The 23,084-nt window shown below is 37.5% G+C and overlaps 1 protein-coding gene across 2 annotated transcripts in view; it reads left to right on the top strand.

The window, feature by feature from the left end:
* Window positions 1–19,616, top strand: part of abat (4-aminobutyrate aminotransferase) — a 32,747-nt gene extending 13,131 nt beyond the window's left edge. For both annotated transcript variants that reach the window (XM_077557257.1, XM_077557256.1), the window contains exons 3-16: window positions 930–1,027; window positions 1,149–1,178; window positions 3,712–3,829; window positions 6,556–6,605; window positions 6,692–6,772; window positions 7,491–7,583; window positions 8,097–8,159; window positions 10,160–10,223; window positions 10,444–10,592; window positions 12,273–12,410; window positions 13,023–13,190; window positions 13,321–13,467; window positions 13,737–13,848; window positions 16,490–19,616. In XM_077557257.1, coding sequence (XP_077413383.1) covers window positions 930–1,027; window positions 1,149–1,178; window positions 3,712–3,829; window positions 6,556–6,605; window positions 6,692–6,772; window positions 7,491–7,583; window positions 8,097–8,159; window positions 10,160–10,223; window positions 10,444–10,592; window positions 12,273–12,410; window positions 13,023–13,190; window positions 13,321–13,467; window positions 13,737–13,848; window positions 16,490–16,611 — 1,433 coding nt within the window. In that variant the 3' untranslated portion in view covers window positions 16,612–19,616. The remainder of the gene's footprint in view (window positions 1–929; window positions 1,028–1,148; window positions 1,179–3,711; window positions 3,830–6,555; window positions 6,606–6,691; window positions 6,773–7,490; window positions 7,584–8,096; window positions 8,160–10,159; window positions 10,224–10,443; window positions 10,593–12,272; window positions 12,411–13,022; window positions 13,191–13,320; window positions 13,468–13,736; window positions 13,849–16,489) is intronic.
* The last annotated feature ends 3,468 nt before the right edge of the window (window positions 19,617–23,084 follow it).

The following is a 23,084-nucleotide window of genomic DNA, read 5'->3' as shown; positions in this document are numbered from 1 at the left end:
TATTGTGTTCTATTGCTATAAAAACTTGGAACCTACCCCCCCCCCCCCAAAAAAAAAATATTGGAGTCTTCTTTCATCAGGAAAAAATATTTGTAGTATTTGTATCTGTTTCAGTTTTTACAGTAATTAGCATTAGAATATGGCTAGGTTTCATTATTATTCACATTCCTGTTGAAAACACTGGCAAAAAGAGCTTTTTTGCTACATGGCCCTGGTTGATTTCTTGTACTCTTCTGCCACCTGCTGACCGTGTTTTGTAATAACTACCAATGCTTTAAACAACATCTTCCAGCCTTCTGTATGCTCTTGCATTAAAAAAAAAAAAACATAAAAAATGTGTAAATACGTTTGTTGGGAGTGAAGGACAAAGTATTAAAAAAAACGTTTTTACGTTTGAGTTTCAATGAGTTAACTATTTGGGCCCTATTTTCGTGCCCATCGCAAGTCTAGTGCAAAGCGCAGTCAATTGGTGCGCATGGGTGGAGTTTTCTCTTCTTTTGATACTATACTTGTTAATATACAGGTAGAATTGGCTGTAATGGTGCGTGTGCGCTGTTGTGCGATAGAATGTAGCAGCAACCCTCATTTGCATTCAAATCAGGGTGCACGCTGGCATGACATTGCTGAAGCAAATAGACTCGCTGGACTCCAAGAAATGAGATTGGCCCCCAATGGTGCATCCATGTATCAATACAGCCTTTTATGTTCTCATACTTGTTCAAATAAACACTGATCATGACCTTGTAAGCATGTTGGAGAGAATTACAAGCTATATAAATAAGGTTGATACACTAATAAGGGTAAAAAAAAAATTGTTATTCAAATTCAAGTGGGCCAGTCTGAGCCCTGGAATTCCAGGGTTGAAAATGAGTCTCCCCTGTGTGTGAATATGATTCAAATGTGATCCGTTTTCCAAATTGTGTTTTCAGGATGCCGATATGCAAGCAAAGCTGCACCAAAGGCCCAGATGGATTTTGAATATGATGGACCCTTCATGAAAACTCAAGTTCCTGGGCCAAGGTCACAGGTAACGCACACGCATCTAAACTTGCATACAAGGTGCTGTATGTGCAGAAATGAGTAGATAATGTACATGTAATACTGTATATAATAGTATGACTGCCACTGACTCGTATTTCTATCTTTAGGAACTGACAAAACAACTGGGAGAAATTCAGGTAATTTGAGGCGTGTGTGTATTTGTGTGCATGTGTGTGGTTGTGTGTGTGGTCTGCACAATACAGTTGTCCAGTCAAGCACCAACACTATGAAAATGACTGCCACATTAGGAATTAATTACATTTTAGTGCACACCAGACATTTTGTCACTTAATGTGCAGTGGGTATAAAAAGTCTACACACCCCTGTTCAAATGGCAGGTTGTTAGAAAAAAAAGATGAGACCAAGATAAATGATAAATAAATGATTCCACCATTAATGTGACCTATAAGCTGTTTAACTCATTTGAAAAAAAACTAGCACATCTTAGAAACAGGAAGTAAAGATAAACAACTGAGATGATGTAATTGCACAAGTCTGCACACACACCCTCTTAAAAATGAGAATTGAGTTGACTTTTTAATTGCCACTTTGTGTGCGTGCGTGTGTGTTTGTGTGTGCGTGCGTGCGTGCGTAAGTGTGTGTGTGTGTGTCAAAATGAGATCTTCAATTGTATCTGCCCAGTGAACTAGTTAAATAGCGCCTGTAGCACAAATGCTGTTGCTGCAGACTATACCACTTTCGTATGGCCTCTTTTTTCCACGTTGTAGCGAGGGAACACTGTAATGTAAAAAAAAAAAAAAAAAAAAGAGGTCATACTAGAAAAAGCACAATATTGGGCTTTTGTACATAACAGCAATGCATATAAACAACCTACAATCTGTAATAACACTTAATATTGAGGCACTTACTTGCTAATGCACGCACACACTGAGTTCCTCCACATATTAACTCGGTTCGCAAGCATATTACGTTCCTCTTCATCTAACCATTAGTGTGGAATTTAAACATAGAAGGGCCAAAACATCCCTAAAGAAAATTAAACTGCACAAAAAAAAATTGCCACTAGAGAGTGCAAGAACTTCACTAATGGAAATTAACCTGACTTTTTTAACAGATGTGCTGCTTTTAATATTGTGACATGACGACAACGACGATATTGTGGCAGTTTTAATATCGCGATACCACGATATTGCCGTTATTACATTCCTACTGTAAATGTGTCATTTCCTTTACAAATACTGTATAATTCACCAATAAAAGACAATTCGATATGTCTCGATATATTTTAAAGTGGAACGATTCAGTTCGATTCAATGCACTTTCATCTTTAAATTTAAACTATATATTTTTTGTTACACCCCTAATATAAACGCAACAAAAAAAATACTGGTTCTTCAGTTACAAATCATGTATTTTATAAATGGTAACATGCCGTATAGATGATATCAAATTGAAGCTTGCACATTTGCAAAGCTAAATGTGGAAGTAACGAAGACGTATGCCTCGCATTTCTCAAGAAGCTTGGTTCAAAATGCAAATTAGCAACATTTCAACCAATTCTGCCTTGCCCATCTCATTCCATACTGGAGTATTTTTTTTATGCTTAGCAACATTCAAAGGACTTAGGGGCTGTGAGGCAATTTTCTAGTTGACTGGTGCGTCGCTTGCTTGTGCTTGCTGGCGCACATCAATATCAACCACGTGGTAAGATTTAAGATTTTTAACCTAAATAGGCGTACAGCTTTGGGTTATGGCCCGTCTGGACAAGGGAAGTGGTGAGAATTTTTCACTGTTCTTCTGCCAACATTTCATTGCGGTTGTTTATTAGCCTTTTGATTGTTGACAATGACAATTCGATTTTGACCCCGCCCTTGTTTTTTTAGCCTTCAACTCGAGAAATGCACGGCATAGGTCACATTTATCTCAGCAAAAGTCGAAGCTTTAATTTGATATACGGCATATTGTATGTGTAACTAAAGAACCAGTTGTTCAATTACTTTTTTGTTAAGTTTATATTCACACACAGACATTGCAAAACAAGCGTGTTAGGTTAATGGAAAACCTCAAATGTCCATAAGGTATTAATATTAGTGTGGATTGTTCTTTGTTTGATGTGCCCTCACTGACAGTGAGTCATTTTCTGTCTTAATCTTCTAAATGCTAAATCTGGCACCAACTGTTCACAGCTGTTTTAAGACATTTACTAATACAGCGCTCAGAATGAACATTTTAATATGGCTTCCAGGCACTGTGTCTTTTTATGTATGGGCTGTATGTGGGATACAGGTACTTGAAATCTTCAACTGAGGAAGACTGAGTGCTTGTTAGTAAAATACAACAAAATTGACAAAAGATAGCAGCTTGTGATGCAGTCAGCTACTGGCACAGTGAGCGAGAGCGAGAGAGCACACGGGAGCTCTCTGCTTGGCATTTCAGCGCGACCGAAAAGCCCAGGGGCTAAACATTAATCGACCACAATAACAAAATGAACTTTAATAATAACTCATTCATGGGAAGTGAGAGGACACTAATAGGACATATGCACAAGGCACTGCCATCTGGTGTTGGTCGTGCACATGCATGCCAATGCATCATCTCCCCCCCCCCCCCCTCTCAAAATGTTCATGTTTGTTTTTACTGTCTGCGATATAAAGCAGGCCTAAATTGTGATGATGCTTGTTTTTCAATAGCAAACATGTCTGTTTGCAGAATGTTGGTGCTATCAACTTCTTCTGTAACTACGAAGAGAGCAGAGGGAATTACCTGGTGGATGTGGATGGCAACCGCATGCTGGACATCTACATGCAGATCTCCTCCATTCCTATTGGTTAGTAACAAAAGATCCCAACACCATTTCAAGATGTGTTTGAGTTTTATCATAGATGAGAGCTTATTTGACATTTATTCGTCTTGAAGCATGAAACCGGCTGTGTGTAAAATATGTGCCATCATGTGTCATCCGCAGCTATCACCTTCTTTTTTGCACATCATTGAGCAGGGACTGATTGGGATGAGCTTGTGTTGTGATACTTGTACGACTCAAGTGTGTCCCATTGTGTACCATTAATGAGCCAAGGCACATTTTTTATGTTACAATGATGCCACAAAAAGTACAGTGGCTATAAAAAGTCCACACACCCCTGTTCAGATCCCAATTAACCAATCTTATTTAAACCCATGTTATAAGAGAGCCAGTACTGTAAACACACATGCCACCATTGAATTTGCCTCTGATTAACTTCACACAAATTTCTGCTCTTTTCATAGGCTTTTTGTGACCTTTTTTTTTCTACGTACACTGTGTTGTATGCAGTACAAAATTCCCTCTATGAGCGATGGGCGAGTACCAATACCAGGTATCGGTATCGGGTCGATACCAGGCATTAGTTCAATCGCCCAGATGGCAAACGATACCAGTACAAGCCGCCTTCTTGTGGCTGTTTTATGATCAGGAGCTAGAAAGGACAAATTAGTAGAAGAGAAAATGTTAATTAATTTCAAGCAATTTTAAGGAAAAATACTATTTTGGGATATATTCTGTAGGTCTTTCTTTAAGATTATTTTTCATTGGGTTTTTGGGAAAATTTTATGTATCAAAGGTGCCAGTGGTATCGATTTGAGTACTTGTACTGGTATCAGTCTGAAAAAGAAGTGGTTTCCAAAATCCTCTACCTGAATATAGGCTGTCATGTGATTGACTGATGACCAGTTAAGAAGAAGTTAACGAGTACTGTATCTAGTCCAGGGTGTACCCCACCTCTCTCTTTCGCCCAAAGTCAGCTGGGCTGGGCTCTAGCTAACCCCATAGACTTAATGGGGATTCGCAGTATAGAAAATAGACCATGATTAAATTCAACAGCATCCTGTGTGTTAGTCTGTTTGATGTTTTGTACACTGCGTTTTCAGTTTTTATTGTTCCATGTTGATCTGTATACAAGGTTCGCCATAACTCTATGGACTGGTAGCACAGATAATATTTCAATAGTTTGTTGGTTACAACATTGGCATGCCACTGTTGTGTAATGATTGTGAAATATTATATTATATATTGCTTACTTGAATAACATTGGTATCCTTTATCAAAACATTGTTTTGTTTTTCTTCTTGTTTTTGGACAGAGTGAAAGTTAAAGACACTTGGTCTGGTTTGCTTGCAATATTTTCTACATGATCACCATTATTTTTAGGCCGTTAGGATCCAGGCCTGAGGCGGGCTCCAAAAAGGGCTTTTTGTTCTAGTCAGGGACTCAAACATTAATTAAAAGGGTAACTACTGTGGCTATTGCTTTTCACAAGATATACAACCCAAAGGTTTCAGGACAAAATAACACGGTGTACTTTGATCTGAGTATACCTTAATACTGTATTCCATTCACACCATCAGTCTGTAATCTGTACACATCGACAGTTGATGGAAATGCCTTGCCTGCTGCTTTCTCAGATGAATAAAACCGGGACGAGACACAAAAGGTTCACAATGGTCTTTGTGAGCCACAAGCTCGCTACATGAATAGTAATGGCATATCTAATGTCTAAATGTCTGATGTAGAATAGAGATATAATTTGGGCTTGTAATTCAATGAATTCATTTAATTAACCAGCTCAATATGCCTGAGACTCAAAAGAGTAAGTGAACGATTTGGGAGTGTTGGCACAGTTTTATTGTTGTGCTTCACTTCACTCTGCTGGTTGGAAGTGGGATATAACTTCAATTTATGTAAGCCAGCCAATTGGTTTATGTAAGAATCAAAATTCAAAGCTCCATTGTTGTGTAATTGTCACCGATGAGACCCTAAGCTTGATTTCTTTGGTTGTTTTTTGCTATCAGTGTATTATAGCGTTATGGTGTACAAAATAGATATTATTAATTTTTATTTTTTTATTTTTTTTAAGTATTCTCAAATGTTTTTTTTATGCTACCCTGCCTGTTAATCAGCTGTCATTGCCACAGCAACTCCAGGTCACTGAACAGTGGTGCACCTAAAAAAAAAAACTTGGCTCTCCAAATACCACAACAATGACCAAAATCCAGCACCTTAGTAGGCCTCCACATGTTTATCAAAAGCAAGGCAGAGGTATTATGAAGTATATTTAACATTATGGTAAGCTTAACGGGGGAAAATGCAAATATTGATTCAATTGATATTTAAAGCACACAAAAGTCAAACATTTAGGTTGAAGAACAATCTGCTCTTAAAGATCAAATGCAAAAGTTAACTACAACTATACTGTACTAAAATAATAAAAATAAATAAATAAATACTTAGAGTCAAAAAAATGTGCTGCACATGAGGTTAAAAAAAAATGTTGGACCAGTCTAAAGAGCACTCTTGTGTGCTGTTGCAAAAACAACTACATCCTTGACAAATGGGTTCATTCAGGGTCACAAATAATTATTTTTCACCTGGCATAAACTTTGAATGTGGAATGTGAAGAAATGTAGGTAAGACCTTGCGTAAAATGTGTTATCTGGGTGCACTGAAATGAATTCAGCTTATGACCACATTAAGGTCAATCTTATGCATAACCCCGCCCTCTTTCTGTCCTCTCTCAGGATACAACCACCCTGCTCTCCTCAAACTGATGTCCAACCCCAACAATCTGGTAGGTCAACTTCTCAATCAAGTCAGGTGCAATTATTCATTTGTTATTGTTTTCATTCAAAACACTGATTTCCTGTCCTGTTTCAGAGTACAGTTGTGAACCGACCCGCCCTTGGAATCTTGCCGCCTGAGAATTTTGCAGACAAAGTTGCAGAAAGTCTACTTTCAGTAAGTCACTCGCACACAAACATGCTCTTCTTCATTCAAGTGTTTGTTATTTAGCTGCAGTACTGCATAATAACGGTTAGGGGTGTCAAAATAAGTGTGTTGATTTTGAGTTTATTTATGTTCCTTTATCGTCACTAATTTAGCAGTAATAAATGTAATAATAATGCATATCTTTGTAGAGACCGGGGTCAAGTTGTATTTTACAATTTTTTTTTTTAATGTGCAGAATTTCACAAGTTTCTCTAAGATTAGATAGCTTTTAAGATGAAAAGAAAAATGCACTGAGCTGTCTTATAAATGTAATTATGCCATCTAGTGGCAGTAAAATAACCTCAATACAAATCAATATTACATATGTTTTTTACAGTACAGCACATCTTTTTAAATTTAACTCAATTTTATGAATTATTATGAAATTATTGTATCAGTGACTAAAAGATGCAGCCATACTGTATTTCTATTAGTTTGACATTATTATAAGAGTATGAAACTTACAAAAAAAATTATATTGTTCATTTTATTATTACATTTAGAACAGATTTAAAATTTGCGATTTATTATTATATTTATTATTAAAGTCATGCGATTAATTACAATTAAAAAAATGTAATCGCCTGACACCCCTACTTACAGTATAATTTAATCAATACGTAATGTTTTATGTGTTGTCTAATCAATTAAGAGCACTGCAATGTGTCGTTTTTTTGCCCTTATTTAGGTGGCTCCTAGTGGAATGAGCCGTGTCCAGACGATGGCTTGTGGCTCATGCTCCAATGAGAATGCTTACAAGGCCATGTTTATCTGGTACAGGGTGGGTGAATTCTCTCCGGCTAAAAAGATGTGAAGAAGAAAAGCAAACATGATGTTTTGTTTTGTTGATTTATGATGATGACTATGATTGTGATTATGATGCTGGTTTGGCATCTGCGTAAAGAAAAAATTGAAAAACTATCTTAAGTAGAACCCAAAAAATTTGTTATAGTATAGTTAGAGTAGCAATACTATTAATTGGAATGCTGTTTACATGACCACATTTGATCATCTTGATCCAGTACATGGAAAAGCTTTATTGGCTCAAGCATACAGTATAAATGATAAAGATAGAGAAGAATAGGTGGAGAAGGGGTAATTATGGGAGATCCACCTTCAGTTCAGGCCAATGGCATCTTAGCTACGGGATGTTTCAGGACAAGCATTATCCATTCCTGACTGTACTGGTTTTATCAAACTGTACTGTACTGTACTGTACTTACTGTATTTAAGTCCGTTACTTCAATCATATATTAATGTAACTTTATCTCAATGTGTTTGGTCCTTGGCTTAGAATAAAGAACGTGGCCACGCCATACCATCTGAAGTAGAGCTTCACTCCTGCATGATAAACCAGGTAAAGAAAACACTTTACATTACATTTCCTATTATAGTCCATATTGTTTTGACTAGAGCTGGGTGGTATATCGTTATTGTATCATTCCCTTCCTTTAAACATGGAGAGTGAATTACAAAGTAACCATGGTCCAGAATATTGAAAAATAATTCAAGCCAGGCACCAGCGGCCAAACTCATTTCCAGCTACAGTACCAGCCAGGCACTCATTGGTAATGCTAACAGCTAGCTGCTAGCATCTTACGTCGGAGACTTCTGCCGTATCATACAAATGACTGGCTCCTAGGTTTGCTCTCCGGCCGGTGGCCCCTGCGGGGCCCGGGGGTTGTCCTTTGGCGCTGCCGTGGCCTGGGGGGCCCTGAGGTGTTGCGCTTGCTCTGTCCGGCAGGGGTCGACGGCTCCCCTCTTTGGTGGAAGTTTTCATGCATGCCAGATCCACCACACTAGCATCTACCGAAATTCAAACACAATCTGCTTCTTCCTCTGGTCGTTGAATCGGTGGAGGCTGGTGTCTGTGGATCTCACTCTGCTTCATCTATCCTTCCGTCCTTTCCTCAGTCTCTCCTTTGGTCTCTTGAGGTCTCCCTAATTTGTTGGAATTTAGATGTTTCTGGAGTTGGTGAAAGGCTCTGGTTGGTAACCCGGTGGGTAGCGGGGAATGTCCGGTCGGTGCTGGATTTCACTTTCCTTTCTTTTCTTTGATCCTTCCTCGGGTCTCCTGACAACCTCACGACTCGAGCTGGATTCTGAAGTATTCGGTTTAGGTGAACGTTATGGGATTTTTAATAGGTTTTAGGTGAACTAATGAATACACACTCACACGCACATGCACATCCACGTGCTCACCCACATACAAAATAAAAATTTATTTAAATAAATAAAAAGAGAGCAATGATGATGACATGTTAAATCGGTAAAATTACCGAATGAACAATACTGAGCTCTCAAGAAAAGAAGAAAGAAAAAAAAGGGGAAAAAATGACGGCCTAATTAATTTGCGGTTTCTTAGCGGCCTAAATTAGCGATTGAACATGAGTTCGGGACAGCGTTGTGTTGATGTTGGTCGCAACTGCAATGTCTTTCAAAACTACGATAAAGAAAGTCTACACGACTAAAAGAGAAGTCAAGCTAGCTATCACGCCACGACGTGGGCCAACTTCAAAGTGAAGATGTACTAAGGCTTTTTGCATTGCCGTCAATGTATTATTAGGTCAAGTTTACTTTGAAGTTAGCCTTGGGCGGTGTGTTACATTGAATATGCTTCAGCTTCCTTGACATGTCTGAATGGTGTCCATTGTGGGCATTCTAAACGTGGGGCTTGATCCAAACCGACCACGAATCAATGATGATCAATTGCACGACTAATATTTGGTTATGATAGTTAAGCTTGTGTTAATGTACGCCTTGTCGGTTCATTCAAGTTTCAATATATCCCCATTTTCATCTTTATTTTAGCCCACGTCTTCTTTCTGTAGCAACTTGTGTCTCCCTTGACTGACACTTATTTTTTTGTTATGGATATAAGAAAGTGATACAGTACAATATATTGGGGAGCCTCAGAAGACGATACAGGCTTGCACAATTAATATCTTAGGGTGTCCATATATTAAATCGGCCAGTCTGCAGGGTTGAGTGGCCAACTGTTTGTGTGATGTTGGGGTTGAGGCGAATCTTGCAGTGTGTGGCAGGCCTTAGTACTAAAGCTATGTAATGAGTCAAGCCATACATGCATGGTCAAAACGTGGCTGAACAACACACATACTTTTTCTTTTTTATTGCAGATATGTCAGAAAGTTCTCATTAAAAAAAAAAAGAAAAAGCACTTTCCACCTTTTTTGTTTTTTTATTTTGCTTTTAGGGGAATTACTGAAATCATTGTTATCAGCATATATGGCACGAATATAAAAACATGACATTTTATCCATATCACCAAACTCTCGTTTGGACTCCAATTTTTGCATCCGTGTTGGTTTTCACCCTTTGATTTTCTGTTTTTCACAGGGCCCAGGTTGTCCAGATTTGAGTATTTTATCTTTCATGGGTGGTTTCCATGGCAGAACTTTGGGTAAGTGTCAACTCTAAGCTACACAGTGCTTCAAATACTGTTTGTTTAATAATAAACTTTTGTTTGCCTGCTTCCGCAAAGCAAAATGCATTTAACTACTCCTTTTTTTTAACTATCCTAGAAGTGACAGATTTACAGCCATCACACGGTTCACAACACATTCAATTATAATTATAATACGATTTTAATGATTTGTTTTGTTTTTGTTTGTCTTGCCCAGGTTGCCTGGCAACGACACACTCCAAAGCAATACATAAGGTGGATGTGCCCTCTTTTGATTGGCCGATCGCCCCATTCCCCAACCTGCAATATCCATTGGAGGAGTTCAGCAAAGAGAATGCGCAGGAGGAGGCTCGCTGTTTGGAGGAGGTACGTTCTCCATGCGTGTTCTGATTATGATTACCTATATGTGAAAATAATGATGATGATAATACAATAATAATAATAACTAGAAAAATTCCCGCAGAAATTTTGAATGGGACTGCTGACTCTTGCAAGGTGGAAACACGCATGTACTGTACTGTATGTAGTACTTGTAGCAATAGTAGTAGTGGTATAGTAGTAGCACTTGTAGCACTTGTAAAAAAGCAGTATTTAAATAGCAGTCCATTACATTTAATAGAAAAAAAAATAAATAAATAAAAAATAATAATGTGTTATTTTTGAAAATGTATTTTAAGAAATGGAAATGAGCTGAACAATTTAAAATTTAAACGATTGAAATCGGTCAAGAAATGTGGAAATTAGGCATAATCCACATAAACTAAAAGTATTTTACTGTCCCTTTAAGAAACATGCACATTGACGCACACGCATTGGACTAAAACGTTGGAGAGAGACGTCACGCACCAAGCCTCTCACGACTTAACGGTTCAAGATGCTTAAGGTGAAAATAAAGGTACTAAATGACACCTTAGCCAAATTAAAGTTAGTTTGTCTGAAAGAAGACACTTGTGACTACAAAATGTGAGAATTTGACGTCTAGTGAGCAAAGATTGTGGCCATGGTGACGAGTTGAAGTGACGTCACGCACCCACATTTCATTGAGATTGAATGAGAGACGCACACCTCAAAGAAAAGCCTCCCACGACTTAACGGTTCAAGATGCAGATTCAAAAAATGGCTCGTTAGAACGGCAAGGGTTTGGGGAACACGAGCATGTTCTCATTTTTTTCATCGGATGAAAAATGACCAAATGAGAGCAGGTTGAAAACTTATGATTTATCAGAAATGAAGAGCGAAAGGCGCCTGAATTTAACATGGAAGAGATAGGCGAGTTGGTCCGACTTGTCCGAGCTAAAAGTGAAAATAAAGGTACTAAATGACACCTTAGCCAAATAAAAGTTAGTTTGTCTGAAAGAAGACACTTGTGACTACAAAATGTGAGAATGTGACGTCTAGTGAGAAAAGATTGTGGCCATGGTGACGACTTGAAGGGAAACTTTTGACTTTTGGCAAGAGATTTGTTGCTTCTCGGCACTCTGGCTAATTGCTAAAACAGAGTGTGTTAAAATGCTATATGACTGACTCAGGGGAGAGCTTTCATTACTTAAAAAAAATTTCGACACTGAGCTAAAGATGGGAAAAATTCCTACAAAATGAGCTAAAATTCGTATCGGTCGGATAACGTATGCGTGCACAGCGTGTCTTGGAAAAAGGTGCTTGATGTGTGATTTTGTCATTCCATTTCCCATTCATTCCTATGGCACTTTTTGGGGTAGTTTTTGGGGTATTGCGTCGCCATGGTAGATGGTCAGATCAAGCCGCATCGTTTGATACCTCATTTGTCCCGGTGCGATCTACGGTACGGGCCGCATTCTTGCGGAAAAATCCGTGGAAGAATATATAATAAGACTATAATAAACCCATTTTTGTAGGATAGTAATATGTGCTGCTTGCTTGCTACGCTCAGCAGTCCCATAATAATGCCGGAATTGAGCTAGATGAGGTGGCTCGGGCATGTGGTTAAGATGTCTCCTGGAGGTCTCCCTGGTGAATCTGTTTCCTCTTAATAAAGCTTTCCATCGTGCATCTTGAATGCGTCTTCAGGTGGAGGACCTGATCGTAAAGTGGAGACACAAGGGTAAACCTGTTGCCGGGATTGTCATTGAACCCATTCAAGCTGAGGGAGGAGACAATCACGCCTCTGCGGATTTTTTCAGGGGCCTTCGCAAAATTGCAAGCAAGGTAACTGTAACGACAACAGCAATTAGCTTCTTCACAGAGCATGCACCTTTTCAACTCCAGCAAATAAGTAGGTCATGTGCCACGATATGGAAATATCTAAGCAATGAAATATGAACCTTATCAAATATGAGCATATTAGTAATGAATGAATGAGTGAGTGGTTCGAGTGCTGAATTATCCATACTCTTCCAAAATATGTTTGTGTTTTTCAAAATTTTGAAAGGTCTGGTTGCAGCAAGTTTGTTTTAAAGGATACAACCCATGTTTCATTCTGGCTCAGTTGAGTCTTACAAATCCAGTGTATATTATAATGAGTCCGCTTTGAGGTTATACATGGTTGGAGCGCATTTCCTAATTTTTTTTTTCTGCATCATTCCAACTAACAAGCAATCTAACTAGAAGAGATTTCTTGCTGTTTATTGATGCAGAAAAGAAAGTAAAGAAGAGATGTTATGTGACGTCTGAGAATGGATGATTACAATTCACAGCTACGTTAATGGCCTTTTTATTCAGTTGAAGACTCGACATTGTTCCGATTTGGTCAGTTTGTTTTACATCACAGTATCTTCTCATTCATCATGCATCACTCCATGTACCTGTTTCTCCATCCAGCATGGCTGTGCTTTCCTCGTGGATGAGGTCCAAACTGGAGGAGGGTGTACGGGGAAGTTCTGGGCCCATGAACACTGGGGCATGGATGACCCCGCTGACATTGTCTCCTTCAGCAAGAAGCTTCTGACCGGCGGCTTCTACCACAAGCATGAATTTCAGGCTGAAAAGGTTTGCAATTTTCAAGATTGACTGAAATTAAAGAATCATTATGTGTTATTTTCTCTGCAGTTTTTGGAACCCCCACACTGTCATAGCTGTGTCACATTGTGTTCTTTTTTTTTTTGTATGCTGTTTTCAGCCCTACCGCATCTTTAACACATGGATGGGTGACCCAATCAAAAACTTGTTGCTGTCCGAGGTGCTCAATGTGATTCGCACAGAAAACCTCCTAGTGGAGGTGACCCGTTCAGGAAAAGCTTTGATGAATGGCCTGTATGAGTTGCAGGTAATATGTTGACATCTATGTGGCACTGAATATAAAGTGACTTTGTGTAGCTTGCCTAAAGTGTTACTGATTTTGGTAACTTATCAACGTAGGCCGTTTACTTATTCTTTTATTTATATTGGATGCACTGACTAGGTGAACCCCAAATTGTGTCACAATATATGGACTCTCTGCTTATTTTTCAATGCAGTTTCAAAAAACATACTGTAGGCTAATGCTCAGTAGTTCTTGCTTGGTGAGAGTATGACCTAGTTGCGTCTGCTCCTCAGGCTCAGTATCCTGGCATCCTGAGTCGAGCTCGAGGGCAAGGAACCTTCTGTGCCATTGATGTGTGCGATGATGCAACACGCAACAACATCCTTCTGAAGGCCCGGAACAAGGGTAAGGAGTGTCACTCTTGGAAGTAGTTCTCGTTTGTGAACAGAAGAGAAAGAAGAAGTCCATGCCAACTAAAGCTCTGTGGTCGCCAGTGTTAATTTCGTCAACGAAAACTAAACATAAATTATTTCTGACCGCTAACTAATGCTGCCTAACTTACTAGCTCATAGCATGGAGCCAAAGTAGTGACTTGTTGATATACTGTAAATGTGTGTCAAGTTGGGTTTTTTCATCAAAAAGATCAGAGAAATTTGATGTGAAAATGTTTTAGATCCTAAATGTTCAACATTATCTACGGACAAAAAATATACAGGGGTAAAATTGTCCTGACTAAAACTAGACTAAAACGTTGGCAGTTTTTGTTGACTAAAACTAGACAAATACAATTAAAATTATGTTTTCTTGGACTAAAATAAAGACTAACAATGAACTAAATAAAAACGGGATGAGGTTAACTAACTATGATGAAAAACTAACAAGTGTGATTGAAACTGGACTAAAACTGCATGACGCACACAAAGGGAATGTATGGCACTGCAGTGGGAGGGTGCCTTGTTTAACAGACATGTGTGTAGGGATCAATAAAAATGCTTTGTTGATTGTTTCAAAATGTATTTGCTCTGTAGAAGACAAAATGGGACACAGTTTGTCTTCTTATTCATCATCTGCACATCTGCTTTCCTCTGCAAGTAATGTTGCGATGTCTATATGCATTTATTTTCCAAGATGAATAACATATATTCTTATAAAAAGGAAAGGTTATAGTAAACACATTAATTTATCAGAGTTAATCAAAAAAACACAGTATTCTAATGTTTTGTTTCAACCTCCCAAAGAAAAGGGACCCATAAATGGGAAAACAATGCTACCCATTGGCTAAAGTGCAAAATGACAAAATGGGACACAGTTTGTCTTATTTGTCATCTGCACATCTGCTTCCTAAACATAAAAATTATCCGCATATACAGTGGCGTTACAACAAAAAAACTTTAAAAAAATATATGTTACTTTTATATACAGTACTGATAAAATGTCTTTACCCATCTCGAAATGGGAGACAGACTTGTCTATAGCACCGGAATCTGACTTTTGGATTCAAGTTTGTGAAAACGCATTTAAAATGACAAAACACACAAATGTACAACTTATCCAATATAAAATTATTCACAGAACATACATTACTCAATATATGATGAAGAAAATGGGACTCTCAGACTCCGACATTTGTCTCCAATGTTTACAAAACACTACAGACACTTATGTTCATGCTTTATGGTTATGTACTCCGGTTATGTATTTCTGGACTAAAGTCTTAGAAAAACTTTCCGCTATTTTGGACTGTAGGATACCTTTATCTCCAAACTTGTGTTTGCTAGGTGACCTAACAACAACTGACTTACCACATAAACAATTTCAATCTACACTTGTAGCCATTACTATCGCTAAAAAAACAATTCTTTTTAACTGGAAAAATAAACAAACTCTGAATATCGACCAATGGTCTAACCTCCTCATAAATCACATTTTAATGGAAAAAATATCTGCCTCAAATAAAAACCAAATATCAAAATTTATAGAAACATGGTCTACGTATATAGAATTTTTTAACCTAATTCTGGTTACTTAATTCTGTCTGTTAGCGAGAGCCACCACATCGTGATAACTTACATTGATGTTTCTGCATTTGGCAATTTATTATTATATTATATTATTAGTATGGGATTTTTTTTAATGGGCTTTAGGTGAACTGATGAATACACACACGCACGCACACACACACGCACATACACATACTCACCCACATACAAAAAAAAAATTATATATATATATATATATATGTGTGTGTGTGTGTGTGTGTGTATATATATATATATATATATGTGTGTGTATATATATATATATATATATATATATATATATATATATATATATATATGTGTGTGTATATATATTTAAAAAATTTAAAAAGGAGAGCAATGATGATGTCAAATCGAATGAACAATACTGAGCTTAGAAGAAAAAAAAAGAAAAAAAACTCATTGGTATGCTTCTTCCCATTGAATCATTCTGTTGATTTGGTTCATGAATGAATTTCAATATGAGGGTATTGTCACGGTCTTGTGGCGGATTGAAGGATGGTACACATTTCTAAAGTTAAGTATATTTCAAGTCTATATTATTTATTTCAATTGCAATAATTCTTCCTTGCTGCTTATTTATAATTGCCACAAATACAGTATATTTAATTTGAATATTGCAAAAAGCTTCAATATTGTGACTGGTGTCATTCTCAAAACATGTAAGTACTCGAAACTCCTTCAAAGATTTCTTGAGGTTTCTGAGTCCGGTTTAGCAGCCTCCACAATCAGAGGGAAGGGCTATTGTTTTGGAAACAGTCATTGACATCTTCTGTACAAAAGACAAGCATCAAAAAGTTACTGCTCTAGAAGGTGGTTATTGTCAGAGTGGAAGAAAAAGATGTATAATTTAAGAATTTGGGGGAACCGCACAAGGTGCGACATGAGCAGTTGTCACGGCATCAAGATAGCATGTACAGAGATCAAGTGTTTTGTCCACCACTATGCACTTCGACACATAACAGCCATTTGATTTGGATATTGATGTTACTGTATTTTGTCAATAGGTATCTTCCTGGGAGGGTGTGGCAATCGGTCAATCCGATTCCGTCCAGCTCTGGTCTTCAAGGAGTACCACGTGCACATGTTCCTCAACCTCTTTAATGACGTACTGGCCCAGATCAAATGAAAGGCAAAACAACAACATCCAAGAGAGAATCCAGAATACAGGGAGGGAAAGGTCCTCACCGTCCGTGACCATATAAGCACAAACAGTAATGAAACGACCTTTGAAAGAGCCAAGGTCAGCTGAGTTTATCCAAGCCACAACAATGATAACAATGTCTCCGTACATGTGATGTTGTCAAGCTGTAAATTGATTTCAAATCATTGTCATAATTCTATAAATGTGTGGGAATGACACCAAAATGAATCTATTACATTTGGATAGATGGAAAGTGGCAAGGCAGTGGGGGAAGTAAGAACGCTAAGTCCTAATTCCACCAGCATCAATCTTCTTGTAACCGCTTTTCCTTGCTGTTGAAGACGTCATACGCCAACTTTCACAAACACAAACTGATACTTCATCTGTCCTACGTGCACATTATTCTAATCAATAACTACAATGAATGTGATCTGGCATCATTTCACATGAAAATGCAGTAAAGCATGCCATTTGGTGATAAAAGTCAGTACTGAGTGATCTGTCCATAGAACTACTAAGGGCCTTTTCACACTGCACTTACTTTTCTTAGTTTTCGCCAACAGCACCCTGGTTCAAGCTTGCCCATATTTGGAAGTAACAGGGAGGCTTTTGGCCTATTGCTGTTAGGTTAGCACTCCACCAACCCCTCTATTGCTGGATTTGCCTCCTGACGTCACCACGACGTCAATCTTGGATTGAACATTTTTCAAGTCAGGCCACAGCAATCGTCCTTGTTGCCCTCGCACCCTGACAGCGCATACACAATGAATGGGTTTGTCAATGCCGCAAATGCAGTTTGAAAAGGCCTTTACATGTCCCTTGACAAGATGAATTAGCCATGTATTAGCTTTTAACAAACTGTGCAATCCTTTTTCCAGTGTATTAGGGCCACGAATAAATATATATTTTTTTTTTTAGAGGGTGGGGGCAATATCCAGAGAAAAAAACTTGCGCCTTCATAAAGTGGCAAATTTCCAACATTTGCAAGAAAAAACTCAGAAACTTACGACAAATACACATAGCGTAGCTATAGTTTAATGTGAGAATTCATTGGTGGTTAATGAGACACTGTTTATAAAATGAAAAGGCAGGATGGAAACTGATTCATTCTTGATTTAAACTACTCGTCATACATGGCGGCTCGAGCGACAACACTTCCTGATCCCCTATTAGCTGACCATCACTAACCAATCAGAAGCTAAGCATACTTAAGATAAATGCAAGTAAGAGCAGCAGATTCGACACATCAACTTAGCTACTTGTAAAAAAAAAAAAATGTATGAATGTGTAAATAATAATTCTGGAAACATGGATGTACAAGTAAATATACATTTTAACAAATTAACTTAAATGCTTGCTCATCAGGTTGTGAACCTTCGCAAAGCGAGGCGTCTTTGTCGCTGGTTGTACCCAACGCTTCAAACATCATATGGTTAATCTCTATCTCCTTATTTGAAAACCTGACTGAAAAGTATTGGCACAAACGAGTTGTAAGCTACATGTTTTTTCCCTGAATATTGCCCCCATGCTCTAATATATATATATATATATATATATATATATATATATATATATATATATATATATACGTGGCCCTAATACGCCGTCGTATTGCACTCAATTTGTGGAGTTGTGATTTTATTTTGTCTTCCTATAAAATTACATCCTCATTCTTTATCAGAGTTCTGAATGATTTGCAAACTAGGCAAGAACAGCGCAACACCAGCCCTTTTAAGACTAGCCATCTTAAAAGTTAGAAATAAATATTCCCACCTCTAACTCAATGCTCATAGCAACATACTGTATACAGTTCCTTTTAGCACTCATACACTGATTGTCTGTGCCCATCATCAGCTGACATCACTAAAATTAAGACGAATGCTTGTTTGAAAGTGCAGACGCTCATCTTTGGTACATGATTCAATGTTAGTGATGAGTAAGTACAATGCCAGCCTGCATGTCAGTGTCCCATTTAAAATGTCCTTGTAATGATTCTGCCTGTCGCCTTGCTATCAATAGGAATGACTCAGCTTGAAATGTTGTAGCCCAGACTAATGCCAACCTTAAATTGACCATGAAAATGTCTCTGAATATTTCATGCCTGCATGGTCTTTTATTTTTTTTTAAATGTAACATTACGTTTTATACTCGTGCATTTATTGCAACCATTCATGAAAGACCTTTCACACTTGTTTCCTTGTTTCGTCTTTTATGTTTACTTCTAAAATAACATATTCAATTATTAAAGTAAAAGACTTAGCCCAACTGTAACTCAGTAGCTACAGCGAAATGTGTAATTGATATGGAATCCAATAACAATGTGATGATGTTTTTTTTTTTTTTTTTTTACATATATGTTGAAGGCTACTGTTGCTCTTTTGTAATCATGGGATCGAAGATTCTACCAGGGAAAATTTAAATCAAGTGGACTAAAGTTATTGAACTTAAGCAGATCGCTCAGAGGAGAGGGGTGTTATGTAAAATTGTGATTTTTACAAATATGTAGCACATAATGTCTAACAGCTTTATAGCACATACATGTTTGTGTAATTTCAAAAGATGCAGGAGAAATTATGTTTAAAAACTGCTATGAAATGTCAGACCATCTTTGTGAATGTTTCAAGCAATCTGTTGAGCAAGTGTCAGAAATGTGTATCCAGTATGATACCATCTGTCTTGTATGAATTAATTAATTATTAATTAATTAATAATTACCTTAACATGGCGTATATTGAAATCTCTGGAGAAGCTGTTTGGCTGCTTAACACTGAGGAAAACCGTAGTAATAATATTGCTCCGCTTTTCATGATCGATCAGTCGGAATTATAAAGAGGAGAGGGACGCAGTAAAGCTTCTTTAAGCATTTTGCACTCGTGGTCTGATCTAGAAGATTATTGATGTAATTATTTTAGATGGCTATTACTGTTGTCTTTAATATATATACAGATGTCAATGTAATGTGACAAATAAATGACATTTTGACTAACGTACCTCTTGGGTTTATGGGTAATTTTTGTGCATTCAAATACTATTGGATTTGTAACAGTATTCACTTGATCGTTTTTGTTAGGGGTATTTTATTTTCAGCAGAATACTTTAAAAGTTTAAGTAAAAAAAATTTTTTTTTTAAAGATTCCTCACTTGTCTTGCATAGCCCATGGGCCACTACGGTGAAGCTAGCCACCTATTTTTACGGAGTCAAGCCAGCCACTCATCATTTCAAGTTTGCCCTTTCTGTTCGCCCTTTTCTAGGATTTACGATAGTGTGCGTGAAGTGACTCAGGTGCAGAGAATGACATCTGCTTTTCAAAATAAAAGACTGGTTTCCAAAATAAAATGTTATTAACAAGCAATTCAAAGTTGTTTTTTTACTTAATTTTTTTTTAATTATCATTGACAAACAGTTGAAAATATGTTTCAGTATAATAGAGCACCAATTCATATTTCATTGGGTATGCACTAGGGGGTGTGAATTGCCTAGTACCTGGCGATTAGATCCGTATTACGATTCATAGGTCACGATTGATTCGATACCAATTAATCCCGATACAAATCTATAAATTGATTATTGTGATTTATTTTTTTTACTCAAATTTAGAAAATACTAATCAGTAAACTTGTACATGTACACTGTAAGATTTGTATGAAAATGTATGAAATTTACAACTTATAACTGTGAGCCACTGTATTTAACAAACAATCTGTTGCAATGTGTTTCATGTTTGAACAGCATTGAAATAAAATATGAAGGCTTAATATTCCATTAAAATAACATTCTTCCATGCTTAACCCTAATCCTAAGTAAGACGTTTTGTTGAATATTTCCATTTTACAAAATGATGTTTAAACATCGATTCGGCCGCATATTGAATCGATTTGAGAACTGTGATACCACGATATATTGCCAAATAGATTTTTTTAACACCCCTAGTATGCACTCTTGTGGGGTAAATAGGTTCCATGACCAGTTATTGAGCTATAATGTTAATATGTACAATATTAAGTTAATTGAAAACGAGGGAAAGCGAAACAAAAGGTGTGTATGTCAACCAGCTAACATAAAGCTATGCTCGAACACTGATTTGGGGTCAATAGGTCACACAACCTGAAATCTATTGAGCAAAAATGCTAATGTTAAATGAAAAAAAATACTAAAAATAAGTGGAGAACAAAAATAAAAAAAATAAGAGGTGTGTGTCATCCAGCCGACATGCCACTAGGATGCAGCACTGATTTTGGGGTCAATAGGTCACATGACCTGGAAGATATTGAGCAAAAATGCTAAGATTTACAGAAAAAAAATAGGGCATTGAGGTAATCTGGAGAAATTTCACACCAAACTTCTACAAGCCCCTCCCACAAGTTGAATTGACTGGATGGACACTTCTTGTGTACCATATGGCAGGGTTTTTCTTGTGTACAAAATTCAGAGGCGGCCACCTCCACCCTGAGCCATTGATTTCGCGCTACACAGCGCTCCAGCTGTGTTTATTGAGCTTGGCAGCAACGCATTTTAACTGCAGTTGCAGTGTTTATGTGTTTAGCGCCATTATGAAGTGCTATATCAACAGCAGTCCACCAGAAAGAACTGAAGCAACAACCGAAGAAGAAACAGCATTCTTTTTTTTAACTTTAATGTACCAAAGAAGAAACAGATCATGGAGAAACCGTTGCACACTCCCATTTCCTGGTTGTGTGGCAGAGGTGGCGCGCTCCAGCCATTGCCCAAAGTTATAAAAATACAGTATATGCAATAAACATAATAGTGTTTTACAACAACGCTGAACTATATTTAAAATTTTGTATGTACTAGTGGATGAAGTTTTAATGATTGTAGTTAAAAAATGGCAAAAATTAATGGCAACTTTGTATTCATATAGTTTCTCATTTCTAGTCCCTGATCGTAAAATGGCTGCAGGAGGGTGGCCGATAATGGTATAGGTCACCGCTGCGAGTACTACCCATCATAGTCAGGATGATACCACCTCTGCCTCATTTTGAGCTAGGAAAAACCCTGCCATAAGGTGAAAATGCTCCCATAACAGCTCAATTGATTTTTCTTGGCGACCCCAAACTTTTGAACGGTAGTTTATAAGACAGCCTGGGGCTGAGACTGTTAGTTTAACCGTTTCATTTGAACATTGAATTGGTAATGTATATACATGTTCTCATTGCCCTTTAATATGAATTATTGTGACTAAAAACTTGATTATTTCAAATGTTGTTCCTCAACCATGGCAACCTTTTATTTCCATATGCCATTCAAAGTGCAACAACCACCATCATAAAATAAAACAATATACAGTAACTAACGCAGGCTGTCAAGAGGTCATTCAATGAAATTGTAAGTGTACTTCCATTCTGTGCAATGTGGGCTTTCAGGTCATGAGACCTATTGACCCCAAATCAGTGCTGGCTAATAGTGGCACGTTTGCTAGGGGGCACACACCTCTTATTTTTTTTGTCTTAGCTCTCCACTTATTTTTATTTTTTCTGTAAATGTTAGCACTTTTGCTTTCTTTCTTCTTTCTTTATGGGCCCCCCGCATGAGATACACCTCCTGTTTGTTTGCCAATTTCACATCTTTCAATATTTTCTATGAATTTCTATACATAAAAATTAACATTTTAGCTCAATAGCTTCCAGGTCATGTGACCAATGTACTCAAAATCAGTGTGGGATAGTAGTGCTTGGCCTCCCCACCGATATGTATATATTATTGGATAGCCGATAGTCCATACACAACCGTGCAAGCCGTTGAAGCCACAGGGTGGCCATCTTACCCCTCCCATCTCGCAAGCAGAATACTGTATAAAATATATGTATACGTACAGAAGAGTATACATATACAGCTCATAGGCTCTTAGTATAGGGCCGGGGGCGCGGGTGGTTGGTGGGGTGGTCACTATTATTTTTTAACAAGTGGACGGTATGTGCTGCTTTGAAGACCCCTTTTCTTTTATCGCTCAGTTCCTTTGACCCCAATATTAAATTTAGCAGAGGCATCTTTTGTTGAATTACAGGTATAATTCTTTAATAAAAAATATACAAGTTACCTCTTGTAAACATCATTAAGCATATAAGTTATCCATGTATTTAAGGCAAGTTGTAAAATGTCTGAAGTCCTCTTATGTTTAACAAATTCAAAACATCATAAATCATGCTGTTTCTACTAAGTACTGTCTCAAATGTTCTCCAATTTCAATACTGTAAATGTATAGGATCGTATGCCGAGAAATATTCCTTGGGAGTGGCGGCTTAAAGTGTCTTGGCCTATAAGTTATGACTCTTAGTTTTCAATTTCACAATTTTCCTTATTTTCTATGAATTTTTATGCATGCAAATTTAGCAGTTTAGCTTAATAGCGTCCAGGTCATGTGACCTGTGGACTTAAAATCAGCGTGGAATGATAGTGATGTACCTTCCCTATTAAATATGACTCATTTTCATTGCAATAT

Source organism: Vanacampus margaritifer, chromosome 2 (genome assembly GCF_051991255.1).
Source record: "Vanacampus margaritifer isolate UIUO_Vmar chromosome 2, RoL_Vmar_1.0, whole genome shotgun sequence".
Classification (NCBI taxonomy): Eukaryota; Metazoa; Chordata; class Actinopteri; order Syngnathiformes; family Syngnathidae; genus Vanacampus; species Vanacampus margaritifer.
Note: the sequence above shows the minus strand (reverse complement) of the source record. Positions and strands in the feature narration are given on the sequence as shown.